The sequence below is a fragment of the Microcaecilia unicolor genome, chromosome 1 (assembly GCF_901765095.1).
Source record: "Microcaecilia unicolor chromosome 1, aMicUni1.1, whole genome shotgun sequence".
NCBI classification, from domain to species: Eukaryota; Metazoa; Chordata; class Amphibia; order Gymnophiona; family Siphonopidae; genus Microcaecilia; species Microcaecilia unicolor.
This window is the reverse complement of record NC_044031.1, coordinates 634624375-634643654: the sequence shown is the minus strand read 5'-3', so window position 1 is coordinate 634643654 and position 19280 is coordinate 634624375. Positions and strand designations below refer to the sequence as shown.

The 19280-nt window shown below is 47.5% G+C and overlaps 1 protein-coding gene across 1 annotated transcript in view; it reads right to left on the bottom strand.

Moving 5' to 3' along the window:
* The window catches only part of LOC115481786 (arylsulfatase A-like), a 79924-nt gene extending 71262 nt beyond the window's left edge, over window positions 1-8662 (bottom strand). The window contains exon 1 of the mRNA XM_030221172.1: window positions 8061-8662. Within this exon, the coding sequence (XP_030077032.1) occupies window positions 8061-8305 (245 nt within the window). The 5' untranslated portion in view covers window positions 8306-8662. The remainder of the gene's footprint in view (window positions 1-8060) is intronic.
* Window positions 8663-19280: the final 10618 nt, after the last annotated feature.

Here is a 19280-nt window from a genome sequence, read left to right as displayed (position 1 = left end):
TTTCACTTAGAAAAATTTCTTGTCAGATACCTATAAAAATGAAATTGAAAATATGATTAGTTAGTCACTATCATTTATATCATTAGCTGTGTTGAAACTTTGAATCTAGGCTCAAAATTTCATACCAACAAAGCAACGAGAAACAAGGGTGAAATGACATTTAGATCATTGTTTCCTAGGCTCCACATTTGTAGTGGCAGCTTTGTATTCAGCTTCTCAACAGTTTTAAATTATTCTTGCACAGTGGGAGGCGGGGCTGGAGGTTGGGAGGCGGGGATAGTGCGAGGCAGACTTATACGGTCTGTGCCAGAGCCAGTGGTGGGAGGCGGGACTGGAGGTTGGGAGGCAGGGATAGTGCTGGGCAGACTTATACGGTCTGTGCCAGAGCCAGTGGTGGGAGGCGGGACTGGAGGTTGGGAGGCAGGGATAGTGCTGGGCAGACTTATATGGTCTGTGCCAGAGCCGGTGGTGGGAGGCGGGGATAGTGCTGGGCAGACTTATACGGTCTATGCCAGAGCCGGTGGTTGGGAGGCGGGGCTAGTGCTGGGCAGACTTATATACACAAAAGTAGCACACATGAGTTGTCTTGTTGGGCAGACTGGATGGACCGTGCAGGTCTTTTTCTGCCGTCATCTACTATGTTACTATGTTATATGCATGCTTGTATGTAGGTTTATAATTTTATGGATTCTTTCTTCTAAGGCAGCCTTTAATTTTAATAGCTCATCCCTTTCCCAATGAGCTTCTTGGCACCTTTGGCATAGCTGAGGTAATTGTTGTAAAGTCTGTGTCTTTTCCTGAAGAAGTTTCCCTGCTAAGTCTGCACTGTCTGCATAGCAGACATTTAGAAGCCACTTCCCAAGGTGTTCCTCTGTCTGCGCTATGTTTCTGCCAAGCTAATCTTTCTCTTTTTCCAACACACCAGCCCTAGCTTCCATTTCTACTACCAAATCCTAAAAAAAAAAAAAGTTCAAATAATCTGCAGTCGTTCTGACATTGCTTGTAATGAAGCACAGCATCTTACAACTTATCATTTAAAAATATGCAAAACATATGCATCATAGGCTAACAACTCCATGGGAATCTTGGATTTTGCAATTAGTACCTTGCCCAGATCTGTAGAAAACACTCTACTGAATGCACAATTTCACTAGAAGTTTGCTTAGTTATTTATGTGGAGGAGCATTTTTGAAAGGACATTGAATTCAGAATAGGGACATCCACATCTGAACGTCCCAAATGGACATCCTTCTCATATATTTTCAAACAGGAAATATGTTGAGATTTCCTGTTTGAAAATATGTGAGATGGACATCCATAGGCGGTCGGTGGCCCAACTGTTTGGGGAGGCTAAAGGGGGCGGGGTTAGGGGCAGGGCCAGGGGCGGGGCTTACATCCATAATTTTAGATTGTAAGCTCTTTGAGCAGGGATTGTCTTTCTATGTTAAATTGTACAGCGCTGCGTAACCCTAGCAGCGCTTTAGAAATGTCAAGTAGTAGTAGTATTAGTAATTGTCTGACAACACAGAAAAAAAATAAGTAAAAATAAGTCACAATTAATACCTTTTATTAAATTTAGATATTAAATATGTATCATATGTCAAAGAATAAAGTGGTTGCTCAAAGCATGTACTAACCACAATTGCTCAACTGCAAAACACTATGCACAAATTTGTGCAAAAACACACTCATAAACCTTACTGTACCATAACACTGAGCAGACCCTAATAAACCAATATACCACCCATATGGAAAATGCAGACCGTCAACAATATGAAACAAGGGATCATAATATCACAATTCTCATGTAGAGCCACAAAACATCCTTTTAGGGTGGAAAGTGTTCACAATGAGCTCCTTTTATGAACGACTATATGTAGATCCTTCAAGAGGTAGTGTGTCATGATTTAGGCTCTAAAACCCTTTCTGATGATTTGGTGCCACCTCAGTAAGCCCAATACACAATCTCTCCACTGCAAAACACTATACACAAACTTGTGCAAAAACACACTCATAACCTTACCAAACCATAACAGCACTAATTCCAAAGACAGGACGAGCACAACCTTATGCGTGGAAAGGCAGAACTGTAATTATACCATTCTCTAAAACACCAATACACTACCTCGTAAAAAAAACAAGACAAAAAGGGCAGCAAATGCTACACGCTAGCAGGATACTGCACCTTGATCACGCATGAAAAACACATGACACAACAGATATGAAGGCAAAATACTGAACTGGAAAGTTACCTCAAGAAGTCAGACTCAGCATGCAGCAATACTAGAAAAATTGAAACTTACATGCAAAATATCACAGATGCATATTTCCAAAAGCTGACATAGTCCAATTAATAAATTCTGAATAAAATACTTTTTTCTACCTTTTTTGTCTGATCATTTGGTTTTTCTATTCGCTTTGGTCCCAGTGTCTTCTGTTTTATGCAGTGTCTTCTTTCCATTTGATATTTTTTCTCTCATCATGTCCACCATCCTCCTGTGTCCTTATGCGTCCTGTCTACCATCTGTAGTCCTGTCCCTATCCTTCAGTATCCCGATCCAGCTCTTAAATTCAACAGTTTCCCCTCCATCCATATCCAGCATTTCTCCTCACTCCCCTCCATCCATGTGCATATACTTCCCTTCCCTCCATCCTTGTCCAGCACCTTCCCTCTTTCTCTCCTACAATTCCATCCAGTGTCATCCCTCTTTCTCTCTCCATCCTTCCACACATTATCCTCTCCCAATCCTTCCGTCCATTGTCTTCCTCTATCTCCCCTTCCTTCTAGACAGTTCTCTCTCTTGACCCTTTTCCATTCAGCATGTCCTCTCTCACCCCATCCTTCCAGTGTCTTTCCTCTTTCCCTCCCTACCAGCGTCTTCCCTCATTCTGCCCCCTCCTTCCAGCATTTTTCCTCTTTCTCCATCCTTTCATCCAGCCAGCATTTCTCAGTCTGACAGCTAGGGTCTCCCCCAGTTTCTCCCCAGCAGCTTCTCTCTCTCTCCTGCCCATGTCCCCTCTTTCTCTCCCCATCTCTCTCTGGCTCTCCCCTGCTTTTTTCCATGTCCCTGGCTCTCCCCTGCTCTTTTCCATGGCCCCTCTTTCTCTCCCCATCTCTTTCTGGCTCTCCCCTGCTTTTTTCCAGGTCCCTGGCTCTCCCCTGCTCTTTTTTATGGCCCTGGCTCTCCCCTGCTCTTTTCCATGTCCCCTCTTTCTTTCCCTATCGCTCTCTGACTCTCCACTGCTCTTGCTCATGTCCCCTGGCTCTCTCCTGCTCTCCTTCTCTCTCCTCCTACCGTTTCCACACGTTCTCTTCTCTCCCTCCGGCCCAGGCCTCTTTACAGCAGTGCTGACAGAAGAAAAAGAAGCGCGGGGCTGCAGCAGCCTTCAGACATGCGCTGTCGGCTCTGCCAGTCCTCTGCCCCTGGAACGGGAAATTGACGTCACGGGGCAGAGACCGGCAGAGCCGACAACGCATGTCTGAACGCTGCTGTGGCCCCGCGTGTCTTTTTCTTATGTTATGCTGGCTCCGAGAGAAGCGGCAGCAGCGGATGAGCGTAGGTGTTGTTCCTGGCTGCCGCTGTGCTGCTCAATAGAAGCGGAGGCAGCAGAAGATTTCGTCGTCGGGAGTCTCGGGGTACATTTGGAGAGGGAGGCAGGCGGGGCCGCCGCGAAGGTCACAGCTGGGCTGGGGAGGCTTAGCCTCCCCAAGCCTCTTATACGGGGCGCCTATGTGGACATCTGTATGCTGGAGATGTCCAGCATGAACAGCCATTTTACAAACTGGAACATCCAAATTATAAGTGAGGAAAACAAGCGATATGGACATCTATATTATGGTAGCATTCTTAGAAAGTGGCCACAAAGAGCAGAGGGGCAGCCTAATAGTTAGTGCAGTGGTCTTTAAACCAAGGAACCAGATGGAAATCCCACACTAACTTTTATTTTGTAATTGTGAGCCCTCCAGGAACAGAAAAATACCCACTGTGCTTGGATGTACACCACTTCAATAGCCTTCAGGCTTGCAGGCAAACATACGTAAGAATAGCCATGCTGAGTCAGATCAATGGTCTAAAATGCCTAGTTTTAAAAGCCATTTTAAATTTAGGCCAAGAAGCAATGCACCATAAGTCTGGAGAGAGATTGTTCCAAAATGAAGGAGCACAACAGCAGAAGGCTGTTTCACAGGAAGAAACAAGCCGATTTATGTTGCCACTTTGGTAGCATGGAATGTTGCCACTATTTGGGTTTCAGACAGGTACTTGTGATCTGGCTTGGCCACGGTTGGAAAAAAAAGCACAAGTGGAAAGAACACAAGAATCTCACAGGGTGGATAAAATTAAAAAAACAAAGAGTGGGAACTGGATCAGGTTCTTCAAAAACAGACTCAGGACTCCACAATAAAGTTATAGGTGTTTATTTATATTCTTGGTACATATACTTGACAATCACATTTGTCCTTGGCAATGCGTCTAGTAAAATGAACATTAGCTGGTCTTTAAAAAGACCGTTGGTGAAAAAAGCAAATGATGAATAGCAGCAGCGGTAAAACAAGCTGCAGCTACATGGCGCCAGACTTTTCATACACGTGGCTGATGATTCTGCCCCCTTAAACTCACTTCCTATTCCGGGACACAACTGACAGCTGCGTGTATGGAGAGTCTGGTCCCGTGTGGCTGCAGCTCGTTTTGCTGCTGTTGCTCATCTAGAAAAGCAGCAGTAGCAGCAGCAGGGATGGGAGGTGGGGAGCGGGGACAGGGAGGAGGCAGATGCTAGATGGGGAGAGAAACAGAGAGGGGGCTTAGGCTGGATGGAAGGGGGAGCATGAGGGCAGAGGCTGGATGGAAGGTAGGGCAGAGGCTGGATGAACGTGGCAAGAGAGGGAGGGATAGAAGGGAGAAAGGAGGGCAGACTCTGGATGGAAGGGGGAGAGAGGGAGGGCAGATGCTGGTTGGAAGGGGGGAGGGAAGGAGGACGTGCATGGGAATGCAGGTGTTGATGACTGAAGCATGCTACCGATTTGCTTGTGCAAGCAGCATGGAGCTTGGAGGAGTAGCCTAATAGCGCAGTGGACTGAGATCCTAAGGAAATGGGTTCAATTCCCACTGCAGCTCCTTTGTGACTCTAGGCAAGTCACTTAGCCCTTCGTTGTCCCAGGTACAAAAAAAAACAACTTAGACTATGAGCCACTAGGCACTAGGGACAGAGAAAGTACCTGCATATAATGTGTACATCACTGCATATATCTAGTAGTGCTATGGAAATGATTAGTAATAGTAGTAGTAGTAGCTTGGACCTCAGAAAGTGAACCTCTTCAGCTAGTGGGGCTTGGGCATCCCTGCCAGCAAAGGTAGGACTCAATGCTAGGGAGGTGAGAGGCACAGACCAGGAGAGAGACCTTGGGGTGATAGTGCCTGTCACAGCCAAACTGTGACAGGGTGGTGACCCTAGCCAAAAGGATGTTGCAATCTATTGTGGCAGCCTTGTGATATTACACAAGTACTGTGAGCTGCTGTGAAAGGTCGCGGCAGCCATGCCCTCTTGGAAGCCGCAGGGGGCGGGAGTGAGTGGCCTTCGCTCCTGCCCCATCAACCCCACTGGACCGCTGGGGATATCGGGATGGGAAGGAGGTTGAGGGGTTGTTCCGTTTGTGGGTACCAATGTCTGTTTTATCATTCCCACCTTAAGTAATTCACTTATCCCTTATTTGTCCAGTTTGTCTGTCTTGATTAGATTGCAAGCTCTGTCGAGCAGGGACTGTCTTTTACACGTTTAGTGTGCAACACTGAGTACATTTAGTAGCGCTATAGAAATGATAAATAGTAGTAGTAGTAGTAAACTGCATAGAGAGAGGCACAATCAGTAGAAGAAGGTGTTAATGCCTCTGTACAGCTCTTTGGTGAGGCCCCACTGGAGTATTATGTACATTTTGGAGGCTGTACCTTCGAAGGACATTAAAAAAAAATTTGAATCAGTTCAGAGGAAGGTGATAGAAATAGTATGGGGTTTGCACCAAAAGACATATGAGAAGACAGTTGAAGACTTGATGCCCTTACCCCTTCCTCCTTGGTTCTCAATCCAGCCCTTGGGACACACCTAGCCAGCTAGATTTTCAGGATACCCACAATGAATATACATGAAATAGATGTGCATATAATGTAGTTAGGTCATGCCCAAGGATATCAGCTCCCACCCTCAAAGAAATAACATGAGGAACTTGATAGCTCCATTCAACACTCTAATGACACCTGCCTACCCCCACACATATTCCCTTCTCTCTGCCCCATCATGCTTTCTCTGTTGTGCTCTCTTGTTTCCCCAGACTTTGTTCTCTCTCTCCTCCTGCCCCTTTAAACAAATTCATACCCATTCCCTTCTCTTTTCCCATTCTGCTCCTTCCCCTCTTGCTACACCAAAATCTCCCCTCTGTACCCCATCCTCATCATCTTACTGTACCCATTGATCCCCACTTCACAGTAAAGTTTTTTTTTTCCCACATCCAATGCTGAGGTTGCAAGTTCTGGGTTAAGGAACCAGAGCAAGGCTGCAGACACAATGTGATTGCATGTCCTGATCTGAATGCACGGCCAGGGGTTCTGAGGAAGCCATGGGAAGGAGCTGCTTTCTGGCAGTGGTGGGTTAGCATGGAGCTCTATTTGGGCAGTAGCACTAGCAGGCCAAGGAGCAAGGCTGCAGCCGCGATAAAAAGGGGTCTCCAGACCCAACTCACACGGCCCCAGGCTTCAGAGGGGGCAAGAGAAAGGTACGGCTTTTGGCAGTGGAGGGTCAGAATCAGATCACTACGAAGTTACGCTGCACATCTTGTATAACTTCTGCTCCAAATTGAAGGAAATATGTAAATATATTGCTTTTTCATTTAACATAATTGCAAAAATAACTTATGCCCTGGTAGAAAGGAACTCTTTAGGGATGGACTATACTTCTGTAGGCCCTTCCTAACAGAAAACACCATATTATAGCTTTTTAAAATCATTAAAAAAAAAAAAGGAACCCTGTTAGTTTAAAGTAATGTGTGCAAAGTGATAAAAGTGCTGAGAGAGAGAGAGATAAGAAAGGAGGGGTAAGAAGCCCAAAGAGCTGAAACAATAATGTATCTAAGCATGAGACCATGAAGCTGTAAGACTATGGACAAAGGGGAAGATGGAATATGCCATGTGCTGAACTATGCAAAGCTCTCACATAAAGGTTTAAAGATACAAAAATGCAGACCAAGCAGAACTAACAATGGATAGGAATTCAGCTGCTAGGGTGATGGAAAAATTTTTAGAGGGCTGTCATATGATAATTAACAATGATGTATTATGGGATTGGTAAATGTGATCAATATCCAATGAAAAACTTAGGGGCAGATACTTAATGTAACTAAAAAGAAAGGGTATAAAACCTGTAAACATTAAGAAGGGGTGTGCCTCTTGTTTCTAGAGACAACCATCTTTGCAAAGGTGTATATTGAAATAATAAATTAAGATCTGTTTCACCAAATCTGGTTTTATAAGTTCTTTTTTTTTTTTATAAATACTCATTTTATCTGGGGCTGTTTATAACAAAACTAATTAAACTGCCGCCACTGAAGGATGCACAAAAGGGAGAGGGAGCAAGAGACATCAGTTTTCTTTTTTGTCAGTTGCCGTGTACCCCTTGGGATACGCGTACCACACGTTGGGGAACACTGATTTAGGGAATAGCTTGTAATTATGTTTAACCAAATATGGTGCTGTTTTTCTTTTAGTTATTTATTTATTTAAGACATTTATTCTCTAAATTATCCCAAGTTATACTGAAGTTCAGTGTGGCTAACAGTTGAGACTAATTGCTCCTCAATGTACTACTCAAACCCCCACTCCCCATAACTGGAGGGCTATGTTTGTGAGAAAATGATTTTAGTGAATTCTATTATACAGGATTTATGGTTATATATATTTTGTTACTATTCTTGTAATATGATTGAAAATTGCATAAATAAATTATGAGAGAGAGAGAGAACTAGAAGTGGAGAGATGACCTTGGTTAGAGTTTTACATTTAAAAGATTGCTCCTACCTGGAAGGGCTACAAGCCGCACAGCTCGAATAAAAATCAGTGAATCTCAGACCTCTAGCTGACAGCATGTCCAAGTTAGGGGTAGATGATGTGGGGTGACCATAGCACCCCAAATCGCCGTAACCTAAATCATCTGCAAAGATCAGTACGAAATTGGGAAGATTATTGTCTGCAGAAATCAAAGCTGGAATCCAAAGACATAAAAAACAAGAAAGCCACAGACACATTCTTCTTAATTCTGTCATCTTAAAACATGGTCAGACTTTTCTGAGTTTTCCCTCTCGGAGCATCCAGCCTCTTAACAGGAGCACTGTCTTTTACTCATCAGCAAAGATAGGAATTATTTTAATCATTTAACCAAATGTCCTGTGTTTAGTTTCTCTTTCCAGAAACCCACAATCTGTCTAGCATATGTCATGTGGTCTGCTTCTGGAGCCCTTCAGTCATATGATCACGTTTGCAAAAAGGAGAGAGGAGGTGTTATGATTTTTCCCATTAGTTCAGAAAACAAAGAATCTGCAACAGAAACCGGATAAAGAATCAGGTGATCATTTGTGTTTCCTCATAAAAGAGAAACCCGTTTTAGAGAAGCATGTGACTAGAATGCTTGCCCACATTGAGGAAGTTAGATCCAGGAAGTTGAAGAAAACAGGAGAGACGGGGTGCTCCTGTCTACACCATTATACGGGCTGAAGCCAGTAGGCGGAGCTTTCCGGCAGTGGGCGGAGCTTTAGTTCACCCAAAACAATAGCAAACGCTATTGAAAACAAAAGCAAAAGATTATTAAAAATAAATGCGCCGTGGACCATCTGTAAATACTCTAAAGCTGTTCCAATTGGATAGGCAATGCCTTAAAAGGTGAAGAACAAAAGATTTTTTTTAATGTACACAGCGTTTTAATTTATTTGAAAGCTTCACATATCTAGATATATATATATCATGAAATAAAAACTGAATATCACTAAAATATCATTTATCCAGTCCTTACATGCACGTAGTTTTGCTTTTGAAACTCAAAGGTGAATCCTAACGGTGGTGGAGCAATTAGGTATAAACTGCATTGTTGTTTGATTGTTTTGTTTATTTGTTTTACTTTACACTAGTAAAAAAGGCCCGTTTCTGACACATATGAAATGGGCGCTAGCAAGGTTGTCCTCGGAGTGTGTGTGTTTGGGAGAGTGTATGTGAGAGTGAGTGTGTGTGAGAGAGTGAAAGTGCGAGTGTGTGTGTGTGTGTGTGTGTGTAAGAGAGAGAGAGAGAGAGAGAGTGTGGGTGTGAGTGTATGTGTGAGAATGAGAGTGTGTGCAAGTGTGTTTGTGAGACAGTGTGATTGTGAGTGTGTTTCACACAGATTCAGTGTGTGCGTGAGAGAGTGTGTGTGATACTGAGATGCTCTGTGAGACTGAGTGAATGAAACCAAGTGAGTGTGTGAGTGATTGTGTGACACAGAGAGTGAATGTGATACACTGTTAGACATAGTGTGTGAGAGAGAGAGACACACACAGAAAGACATTGTCTGTGTGAGAGAGAGTGTGTGTGTGACAGAGATACCACCCTCCCTCTCTCTGTCTGGTGTCAGGCCCCCCCCCTCTATCTTTCTGTTTGAGATTTCCGCCACTGCACCCAACCAATTGGTGTGCGAGATAGAGTGTGTGTGTGTGTGTGTGGGGGGGGGGGGGGGTTCAGGAAGCATTGTCAGATGAGATAGTGAGTGAGTGAGTGTGTGTGTGTGTATGGGGTTTCAGGAAGCGCTACCAGATGAGAGAGAGTGTGTGTGGGGGGTGTGTTGGGGTGTCAGCTTTGAAGAAGAGGGGTGGGGGGGGTTTCAGGAAGCGCTGCCAGATGAGTGAGTGAGTGTGTGTGTGGGGGTGGGCGGTTTATCAAGCACTGTCAGATGAGTGTGTGTGTGTTTGGGGCGTGGATTCATGAAGCACTTGCAGAAGAGAGAGTGAGTGTGTGTGTGTGGGGGGGAGGGTTGAGGTAGCGGGGCCAAATGATAGTGAGTGAATTGGTGTGTGTGGGAGGGGGGGTTTAGGGACGGCTGCCAGATTAGTAAGTGAGTGTATGTGTGGGTGGGGCAGGGGTTTCAGGAAGCGCTGCCAGATGAGAGAGAGAGTGAGTGTGTGTGTGTACGGGGTTTTAGGATGCGCTGCCAGATGTGAGAGAGTGGTTTGGGGGGAGGGGGTTCAGGAAGCACTGCCAGAGTGAGAGAGAGAGTGTGTGTGTGTATGTTGGAGGGGTGTCGGGGTGTGTGTGTTTGGGGTTTCAGCAGGGAAGAAGAGGGGTTTGGGGGTTGGTTATGGAAGCACTGGCAGTTGAGTGAGTGAGTGTGTGTGTGAGGGTGTGTTTATTGTGCGTTTCCACATGAGAGAGTGTGTGTGTGGTGGGGTTGAGGAAGCACTGCCAGATGAGAGAGTGAGTGCAGCTTCCAACCTCTCCACCTACCTCAGTCTCACAGCTTCTCATCCTTTGAAGTTCACTCCATCCGTCTATTCCACCCACTGCCACTCAGAGTTGCAGTCATTTACCGCCCCCCTGATAAATCCCTCCCATCCTTCCTTACCGACTTCGATGCCTGGCTCTCAGTCTTTCTTGAGCCCTCATCCCCATCCCTCATTCTCGGTGACTTCAACATCCACACTGATAACCCTTCCGATTCATATGTTGCTCAGTTCCTCACTCTTACCTCCTCCTTCAACCTCCAACTGAGCCCCACCACCCCTACTCACAAATCTGGCCACTGTCTTGATCTCGTCCTCTCTTCTTCTTGCTCACCCTCCACTTTCTGCGTTTCACCTCTTCCTCTCTCCGACCACCACCTTATCACATTCACACTTCAGCACCCTCTCCCTCACTCTCGCCCAACACTAACTACTACGTCCAGAAATCTCCAGGCTGTTGACCCCTCCACCTTATCCTCTACTATCTCTGATCTCCTCCCTTCCATCTTGTCCTCCACATCCGTTGACAAAGCTGTCTCCACTTACAATGCCACTCTTTCCCCTGCTCTAGACACCCTTGCACCGTCCACCTCCCGGCCCACAAGACGTACCAATCCCCAGCCCTGGCTGACCCCTTGCACCCGATACCTTCGCTCCTGTGCCCGTTCAGCTGAACGCCTCTGGAGGAAATCTCGCACCCTTACTGATTTCATTCACTTCAAATTCATGCTATCCTCCTTCCAATCCTCCCTATTCCTCGCTAAGCAGGACTATTATATCCAATTGACCAATTCCCTTAGCTCTAACCCTCGTCGTCTATTCGCCACCCTCAACTCCCTCCTCAAAGTGCCCTCTGCTCCCACCCCCCCTTCATTCTCTCCTCAATCTCTGGCCCACTACTTCCGTGACAAGTCCAGAAGATCAACCTCGAATTCACCACTACTCCCTCTCCTCCTCTTCAGCCTATATCTCACTCTCTCATCCAACCTACCCAGCCCTCCTTCTCCTCCTTTCCTGCTATCACCGAAGAGGAAATCGCCCATCTCCTCTCCTCCTCGAAAGCCACCACCTGTTCCTCTGACCCCATCCCCACCAACCTACTTAACACCATCACACCTACCATCACCCCCACCATCTGTCATATACTTAACCTCTCTCTCTCTCCACTGCATCTGTCCCGGACACCTTCAAACATGCTGTGGTCACTCCACTCCTCAAAAAACCATCACTTGACCCTACCTGTCCCTCCAACTACCGCCCCATTTCCCTCCTACCCTTCCTCTCCAAGATACTTGAACGCGCCGTTCACAGCCGCTGTATTGATTTTCTCTCCTCTCATGCCATCCTCGATCCGCTCCAATCCGGCTTTCGCCCCCTACACTCAACAGAAACGGCACTATCTAAAGTCTGCAATGACCTATTCCTCGCCAAATCCAAAGGTCACTACTCCATCCTCATCCTCCTCGACCTCTCCGCCGCTTTTGACACTGTCAATCACAACCTACTTCTTGACACACTGTCCTCCCTTGGGTTCCGGGGCTCTGTCCTCTCCTGGTTCTCATCTTATCTCTCCCATCGTACCTTCAGAGTACACTCTCATGGTTCGTCCTCCTCCCCTATCCCGCTCTCTGTTGGAGTTCCTCAGGGATCTGTCCTTGGGCCCCTTCTTTTTTCAATCTACACCTCTTCCTTAGGCTCCCTGATTTCTTCTCATGGCTTCCACTATCATCTTTATGCCGATGACACCCAGCTTTATCTCTCCACACCAGAACTCACTGCGGATACCCAGGCCAAAGTCTCGGCCTGCTTATCCGACATTGCTGCCTGGATGTCCAACCGCCACCTGAAACTGAATATGTCTAAGACTGAACTTATTGTCTTCCCACCCAAACCCACTTCCCCTCTCCCTTCACTCTCTATCTCAGTTGAGAACACCCTCATCGTCCCCGTCTCATCTGCCCGCAACCTCGGTGTTATCTTCGACTCCTCCCTCTCCTTTTCTGCGCACATCCAGCAGATAGCCAAGACCTGTCGCTTCTTCCTCTATAACATCAGCTAAATTCGCCCCTTCCTCTCCGAGCACACCACCCGAACTCTCATCCACTCTCTCATTACCTCTCGCCTTGACTACTGCAACCTACTCCTGACCGGCCTCCCACATAGCCATCTACTCCCCCTTCAGTCCATCCAGAACTCTGCCGCACGTCTTATCTTCCGCCTTAACTGATATACTCATATCACCCCTCTCCTCAAGTCACTTCACTGGCTCCCAATCAGATACCGCATACAGTTCAAGCTTCTCTTACTCACCTACAAATGCACTCGATCTGCGGCCCCTCCGTACCTCTCTACCCTCATCTCCCCTTACGTCCCTAAACGTAACCTCCGCTCTCAAGACAAATCCCTCCTTTCAGTACCCTTCTCCACCACCTCCAACTCCAGGCTCCGTCCCTTCTGTCTCGCCTCACCCCATGCCTGGAACAAACTCCCTGAGCCCATACGCCATGCCCCCTCCCTACCCATCTTCAAATCAATGCTCAAAGCCCACCTCTTCAATGTCGCCTTCGGCACCTAATCACTACACCTCTTCTCAGAAAACTTATCTACCCCAACTTGACATTTCGTCCTTTAGATTGTAAGCTCTTCCGAGCAGGGACCGTCCTTATTGTTAATTTGTACAGCGCTGCGTAACCCTAGTAGCGCTCTAGAAATGTTAAGTAGTAGTAGTAGTGTGTGTGTGTGTGTGTGTGTTTGAGGGGGGGGGTCAGGAACTGTTGCAAAATGAGAGTATGAGTGTGGGGGGGGGCAGGGGTTTCAGGAAGCGCTGCCAGATGAGAGAGAGAGTGAGTGTGTGTGTGTACGGGGTTTTAGGATGCGCTGCCAGATGTGAGAGAGTGGTTTGGGGGGGAGGGGGTTCAGGAAGCACTGCCAGAGTGAGAGAGAGAGAGTGTGTGTGTGTGTGTGTGTGTGTGTTGGAGGGGTGTCGGGGTGTGTGTGGTTGGGGTTTCAGCAGGGAAGAAGAGGGGTTTGGGGGTTGGTTATGGAAGCACTGGCAGTTGAGTGAGTGAGTGAGTGTGTGTGTGAAGGTGTGTTTATTGTGCGTTTCCACATGAGAGAGTGTGTGTGTGGTGGGGTTGAGGAAGCACTGCCAGATGAGAGAGTGAGTGTGTGTGTGTGTTTGAGGGGGGGGGGGGTCAGGAACTGTTGCAAAATGAGAGTATGAGTGTGTGTGGGGGGGGGGGGGCAGGGGTTTCAGGAAGCGCTGCCAGATGAGAGAGAGAGTGAGTGTGTGTGTGTACGGGGTTTTAGGATGCGCTGCCAGATGTGAGAGAGTGGTTTGGGGGGGAGGGGGTTCAGGAAGCGCTGCCAGAGTGAGAGAGAGAGTGTGTGTGTGTGTGTGTTGGAGGGGTGTCGGGGTGTGTGTGTTTGGGATTTCAGCAGGGAAGAAGAGGGGTTTGGGGGTTGGTTATGGAAGCACTGGCAGTTGAGTGAGTGAGTGTGTGTGTGAGGGTGTGTTTATTGTGCGTTTCCACATGAGAGAGTGTGTGTGTGGTGGGGTTGAGGAAGCGCTGCCAGATGAGAGAGTGAGTGTGTGTGTGTGTGTTTGAGGGGGGGGGGGTCAGGAACTGTTGCAAAATGAGAGTATGAGTGTGTGGGGGGGCAGGGGTTTCAGGAAGCGCTGCCAGATGAGAGAGTGAGTGAATGTATGTGTGTGTCTGTTGGGGGGGGGGGGGTTGCCAGATGAGTGATTGAGTGTGTGTGGTGAGGCAGGGATTCCAGGAAGTGCTGCCAGATGATTGAGTGAGTGAGTGAGTGTGTGTGTTGTGGGGGTGCGTTGAGGAATGTGGCCAATTGAGAGTAAGTTTTTTTTTTTGTTGGGGTGTTGGGTTCTGGAACCGCTGCCAGATGATTGATTGATTGTGTGTGGGGGTTGGGGGCTGGGGTTTCATGGAGCGGTGCCTGTTGTGAGTGTGTGTGTGTGTGTTTTTTATTTCATTTTGGGGAGGGGGGATTGTAGTGTGATGAATTTCGAAGGAAGCGGAGGCTGCTTTCAGGGGTTGTTTGTTGTGTTCCGTCTCCGCTTCCTCTGCGTGATGCACCCACCGCCGCCGCGTGTTCCCCCCCCCCCCTGCCACCATCCCAGCCTACCTTGTCTTAGTTTTGCTGGCGGGGGTACCCAAAATCCCGCCAGCAGAAGTCCTTCGTTGTGTGCTCTGCTGATTCCCGCTTGATCTTCTGCATTGCTAGGCTGTGCAGGGCGGGGTTATGTGCGTCTTACGTCGTGCATGTGCAGGACGTCTGACGCACAGAAGCCCTGCCTGCAGAGGCTAGTAATGCTGAAGATCAGGCTGGAGTCTGAAGACAGGACGTGTTCTTGTGGGATTTCGGGTTCCCCGGCGGCAAAGCTACGCGTCGGGGGTGAGTGTTCCTTCATGTGGATTGTGTTGCGGGGCTTATTTTTTTTGCAGGATTTTCGTGGGTGGCGCGGGGGTGGTTGTGGCAGCTGCAGCATGTTAGCTGTTTTTTGCGTTTTGTCGTGGGTGGCTTTGTGGGGGGGGGGGGGCGGTGCGGGGGGTGGGTGTTGCACATCCTGGGGGAGGAGTAGGGAAACACTGCTCCCCCTGCTTGGTTGTGTTTCTTTCCTTGACTTGTTCTATTTTTAAACGCTCCCTGAACGTTCTTTTTGCTAAGGTTCTGAACTCACGTAATGACGTTTGACGCGAGGGCGGGGCTCAGAGTCATAGTGGGATGGCTTCACCACCATGAAGTTACGAACCCTTGTGCTGTGAGTTCAGAAACTTTGTTCTCAGAACGTTCAGGGTGCGTTTTATTATAGTAGATGTTTTGGACTGCTTTGAGTCCTGCTGATCTGTACATCTGCTGTCTGGAATTTTGGAAGATGGAAATGAGAAAATAAAAATTACGTTTTTGATGTACTCTGTAGAAGTTGTTGTTTACATTTGCAATGTGTGTATGGATGCCTGTTCTGGTATGTGCATATAATAATATTTGAATAACTGTCTATACTTATGGCTATGAGTTCTGAACACGTGGCATCATTAAAGGACAGACTTTTAAATGCCCAGTTGGGTGTATATGGTAATCTCATCTTTGTTAAATCTTTCAGACATATCCATGTACTTGCTCTCATTACTGAATTCTATTATTCTGTCTCACTGTATTTTCAAATGTAAGCCACATTAAACCCGAGTTTGCTTGGGATAATGTGGGATATAAATGTAAATATAAAAACCCTTTATCCTCCACCATTTAAGACACTGCCTATCCAGCTGGATGATGATAGCACGAGGAAAGCAAATTTGGTCTAGTGAAGACCAATGGCGTAGCCAAGGGTGGGCCTGGGTGGGCCCAGGCCCACCCACTTTGGGCTCAGTCCCACCCAGTAGCAGCACACCTATGATGTGGCTGGCAGGCATTCCCAAGCCCCACCAGCCAAAAACTCCCAACAATTGTTCCTCCTGCATACAGTACCTTGTAAACAGCAGATCTTCGCCTGCAGCGAGCAGCAACTGATACATACTATTCGCACCAGCCCCACAGCCTTCCCTCTGATGTATTCCCGCCTATGTGGAAACAGGAAGTTGCATCAGAGGGAAGACTGTGGGGCCAACATGAGCAATGTGTATTAGTTGCTGCTCGCTGCCAGTGAAAATCTTCTATTTAAAAGGTATTCAGGGGAGGGGGGATGTATAAAAGATCATATGGCATGCAGGTGAGAGAGGGAGAGACCAAATCATTGTGGGACAGGGCGGAGTTCTGCCCACCCATCTTGGGCCCAGGCCCACCCAAAATTGGGTGTCTGGCTACGCACCTGGTGAAGACTAACTCAAAATAACCTGTTCCTTAGCTGGGCCCTAGTATTATCACAATGAAAATGCAAGCATACCATGCCTTTGTGGTTATGTTCCACTACTAAGTTAAATACAAACAACAACACCCCCTCTTCTTATTTAAAGATACTGTTTAAGCTTATTTGGGGACTCGATACAGTCTCACTCAGCTTAAAAATAACAGAGGAAAAGGCCTCAACAGACTCCGTTTATTGCAGTCATAAAACTGTCTTTCATTTAGGAGTGCTCGCTGTCATCACTGGCATAAAAAACCTTCACGTGTAACGTTTCTATTTATTAGTTTACTATTACTCATTAGGACACTTATCTTAGATGCCGTACTGTTCAGTCCCCACGGCCAACTAAGGCCCAAGTTTCAAACTCTTCTTCAGGGTCCATGGTGGACAAGATTCTTAGATTACGACTATCCAGTTCGCCCTCAGTGTCGGGGGCAGTTCTACAAACTGAAGAGTAGCAAATCTCCTGGACCAGATGATATTCATCCCAGAGTACTGATAGAACTGAAAAATGAGCTTGCAGAGCTATTGTTAGAAATATGTATTTTATCCTTAAAATCGAGTGTGGTACTGGAAGATTGGAGGGTGGCCAATGTAATGCCGATTTTTAAAAAAGGTTCCAGAGGAGATCCGGGAAATTATAGACCGGTGAGTCTGACGTCGGTGCCGGGCAAAATGGTAGAGACTATTATTAAGAACAAAATTACAGAGCATATTCAAAAGCATGGATTAATGAGACAAAGTCAACATGGATTTAGTGAAGGGAAATCTTGCCTCACCAATGTACTACATTTCTTTGAAGGGGTGAACAAACATGTGGTTAAAGGTGAGCCGGGCGATATTGACATTGTATAAAATGTTTGTACGTTTGGGTAGCTTGCCAGGTGCCCTTGACCTGAATTGGCCGCTGTCGGGGACTGGATGCTGGGCTCGATGGACCTTTGGTCTTTTCCCAGTATGGCATTACTTATGTACTTATGTACTAGTAAAAGAGGCCCGTTTCGTAGAGGAATTAAATGGGCGCTAGCAAGGTTCCATGCCCCCCTCCCTGCCTCCCTCTCCCTCCCTCTGTCCCTCTCTGTCGTCCGAGTTCCTGCCCCCTCCCTCTGTCTCCTCTGAGTTCCAGACCCCCCTCCCCTTCGAGTTGCAGGACCCCCTCCCTTGCCCTTCGAGTTCCACGGCCCCCTCCCCTTCAAGCTGCAGGATGGCCCCCCTCCCCTTCAAGTTGCAGGACGCTCCCCTCCCTCCCTCCACTCCCATCCGAGTTCCACGCCCCCCCTCTCCTCCGAGTTCAACGCCCCCATGCCTCCCTCCCTTGAAGTGCAAGCAGGACCTGTCCTCCGGCAGCCCCTTGCCTTCCTGCGTGCCGGCTCTAATTTAAAAATTGTTACCTCAGGGTCCTTCATCAGCATTGAAGGCAAGTGGCGCTACAGACTGCCTTCCCATCTGTCTGAGCTCTGCCTCTGGTCCCGCCCTCATTTCCTGTTTCCGGAAGGGCGGGACCAGAGGCAGAGCTCAGACAGATGGGAAGGCAGTGTGAAGCGCCGCTCACCTTCAATGCTGATGCTGGACCTCGAGGTAACAATTTTTAAATTAGAACCGGCATGCAGGAAGGTGAGGAGCTGCTGGAGGACAGGTCCTGCTTGCACTTCGAGGGAGGGAGGCGGGGGGGGGGGGCGTTGAACTTGGAGGAGAGGAGGGACGTGGAACTCGGAGGAGATTGGAAGGAGGGAGGGAGGGGGCATCCTGCAACTTGAAGGGGGGGCATCCTGAAACTCAGAAGGGGAGGGAGGGGGGCGATTGTTTACTCACCTCCGGTGCCTACTGCTGGGTTCCCTTCCCTCTCACTTCCCATTGGTCCGCCCTGTGACGTCATCCCCACGGCGGACCAATGGGAACTGTGTTGCGAACCCAGGTGGGGGTGGTGGTGGACTGCTGAACTGGGAGGGGATGGAGATGGTGGTGTGAACTCGTAGCACCCATGCTTGAGACGCATCACGGTTTCCCAGGCAACACGGTGACGTCACCGGAAGGCTTCAGACATTACGAACCGGGCTTCAACTTCCTGGCAGTCAGCTTCAGAACGTTGGAGGTGCAAATTATTATAGTAGATAAGCATCCTAGTGGCTCGTTCGTGAAGCAGCGAATTTAGTGCCACTTGAGTCACATGCATTTGCTCACGAGTCGTTGCATTTGGAGTTTGTATATATCTACGTTTGGCTTTCTTAAATTCTAATTCTAAGTGTATTATGGCTCTTGATATCCTTTTATTACGACCTCGAATGTAAGCTATCACATCACCCCTCAATACTGCCTTCGCTGTCTACCAAAATAGAATGGGTTGAGCCTCATGTGCTTTATTAAAGTGTTCAAACTCTTCCCAGTTTTGGCAAATATACTTTGCAAATTCCACATCATTGGATAAGAGGGAAACTGCCACCCTACCCAGCCCTGATAATACTCCGGGGCCTCCAAATCTATCCATCCCAAGGTATGATCAGACACTTCCTCAGGACCTATCTCCGCCGCCAGCACTCCAGGGAATAGCCTATACTCCACTAAAATATAGTGTCCACTAAAATATAGTCCAACTGTGAGTGAGTGCCGTGGGCCTGCGACAGGTGTGCAAAATCTCTTTCCTCAGGGTGTAGGGTTCGACATGCGTCCACTATATTAAGGGACCTCATAAAAGCTGAGAGAGCTCTGGATTTCGGTCCACCTCTATGCACCATGCTAGGTATCGAGCAGTCCGCAGAGGGGTCTGCTACTAAATTGAAGTCTCCCAATACCATCAGGTTAAGCGATTGATATGGGGTGCATAGTTGTATAAGGTGATTGTAAAATGTTTGATCATATACATTCGGCCCATAAAGAGCCAGTACAAGGTATTCTCTATTCTGCAGCCAGAGG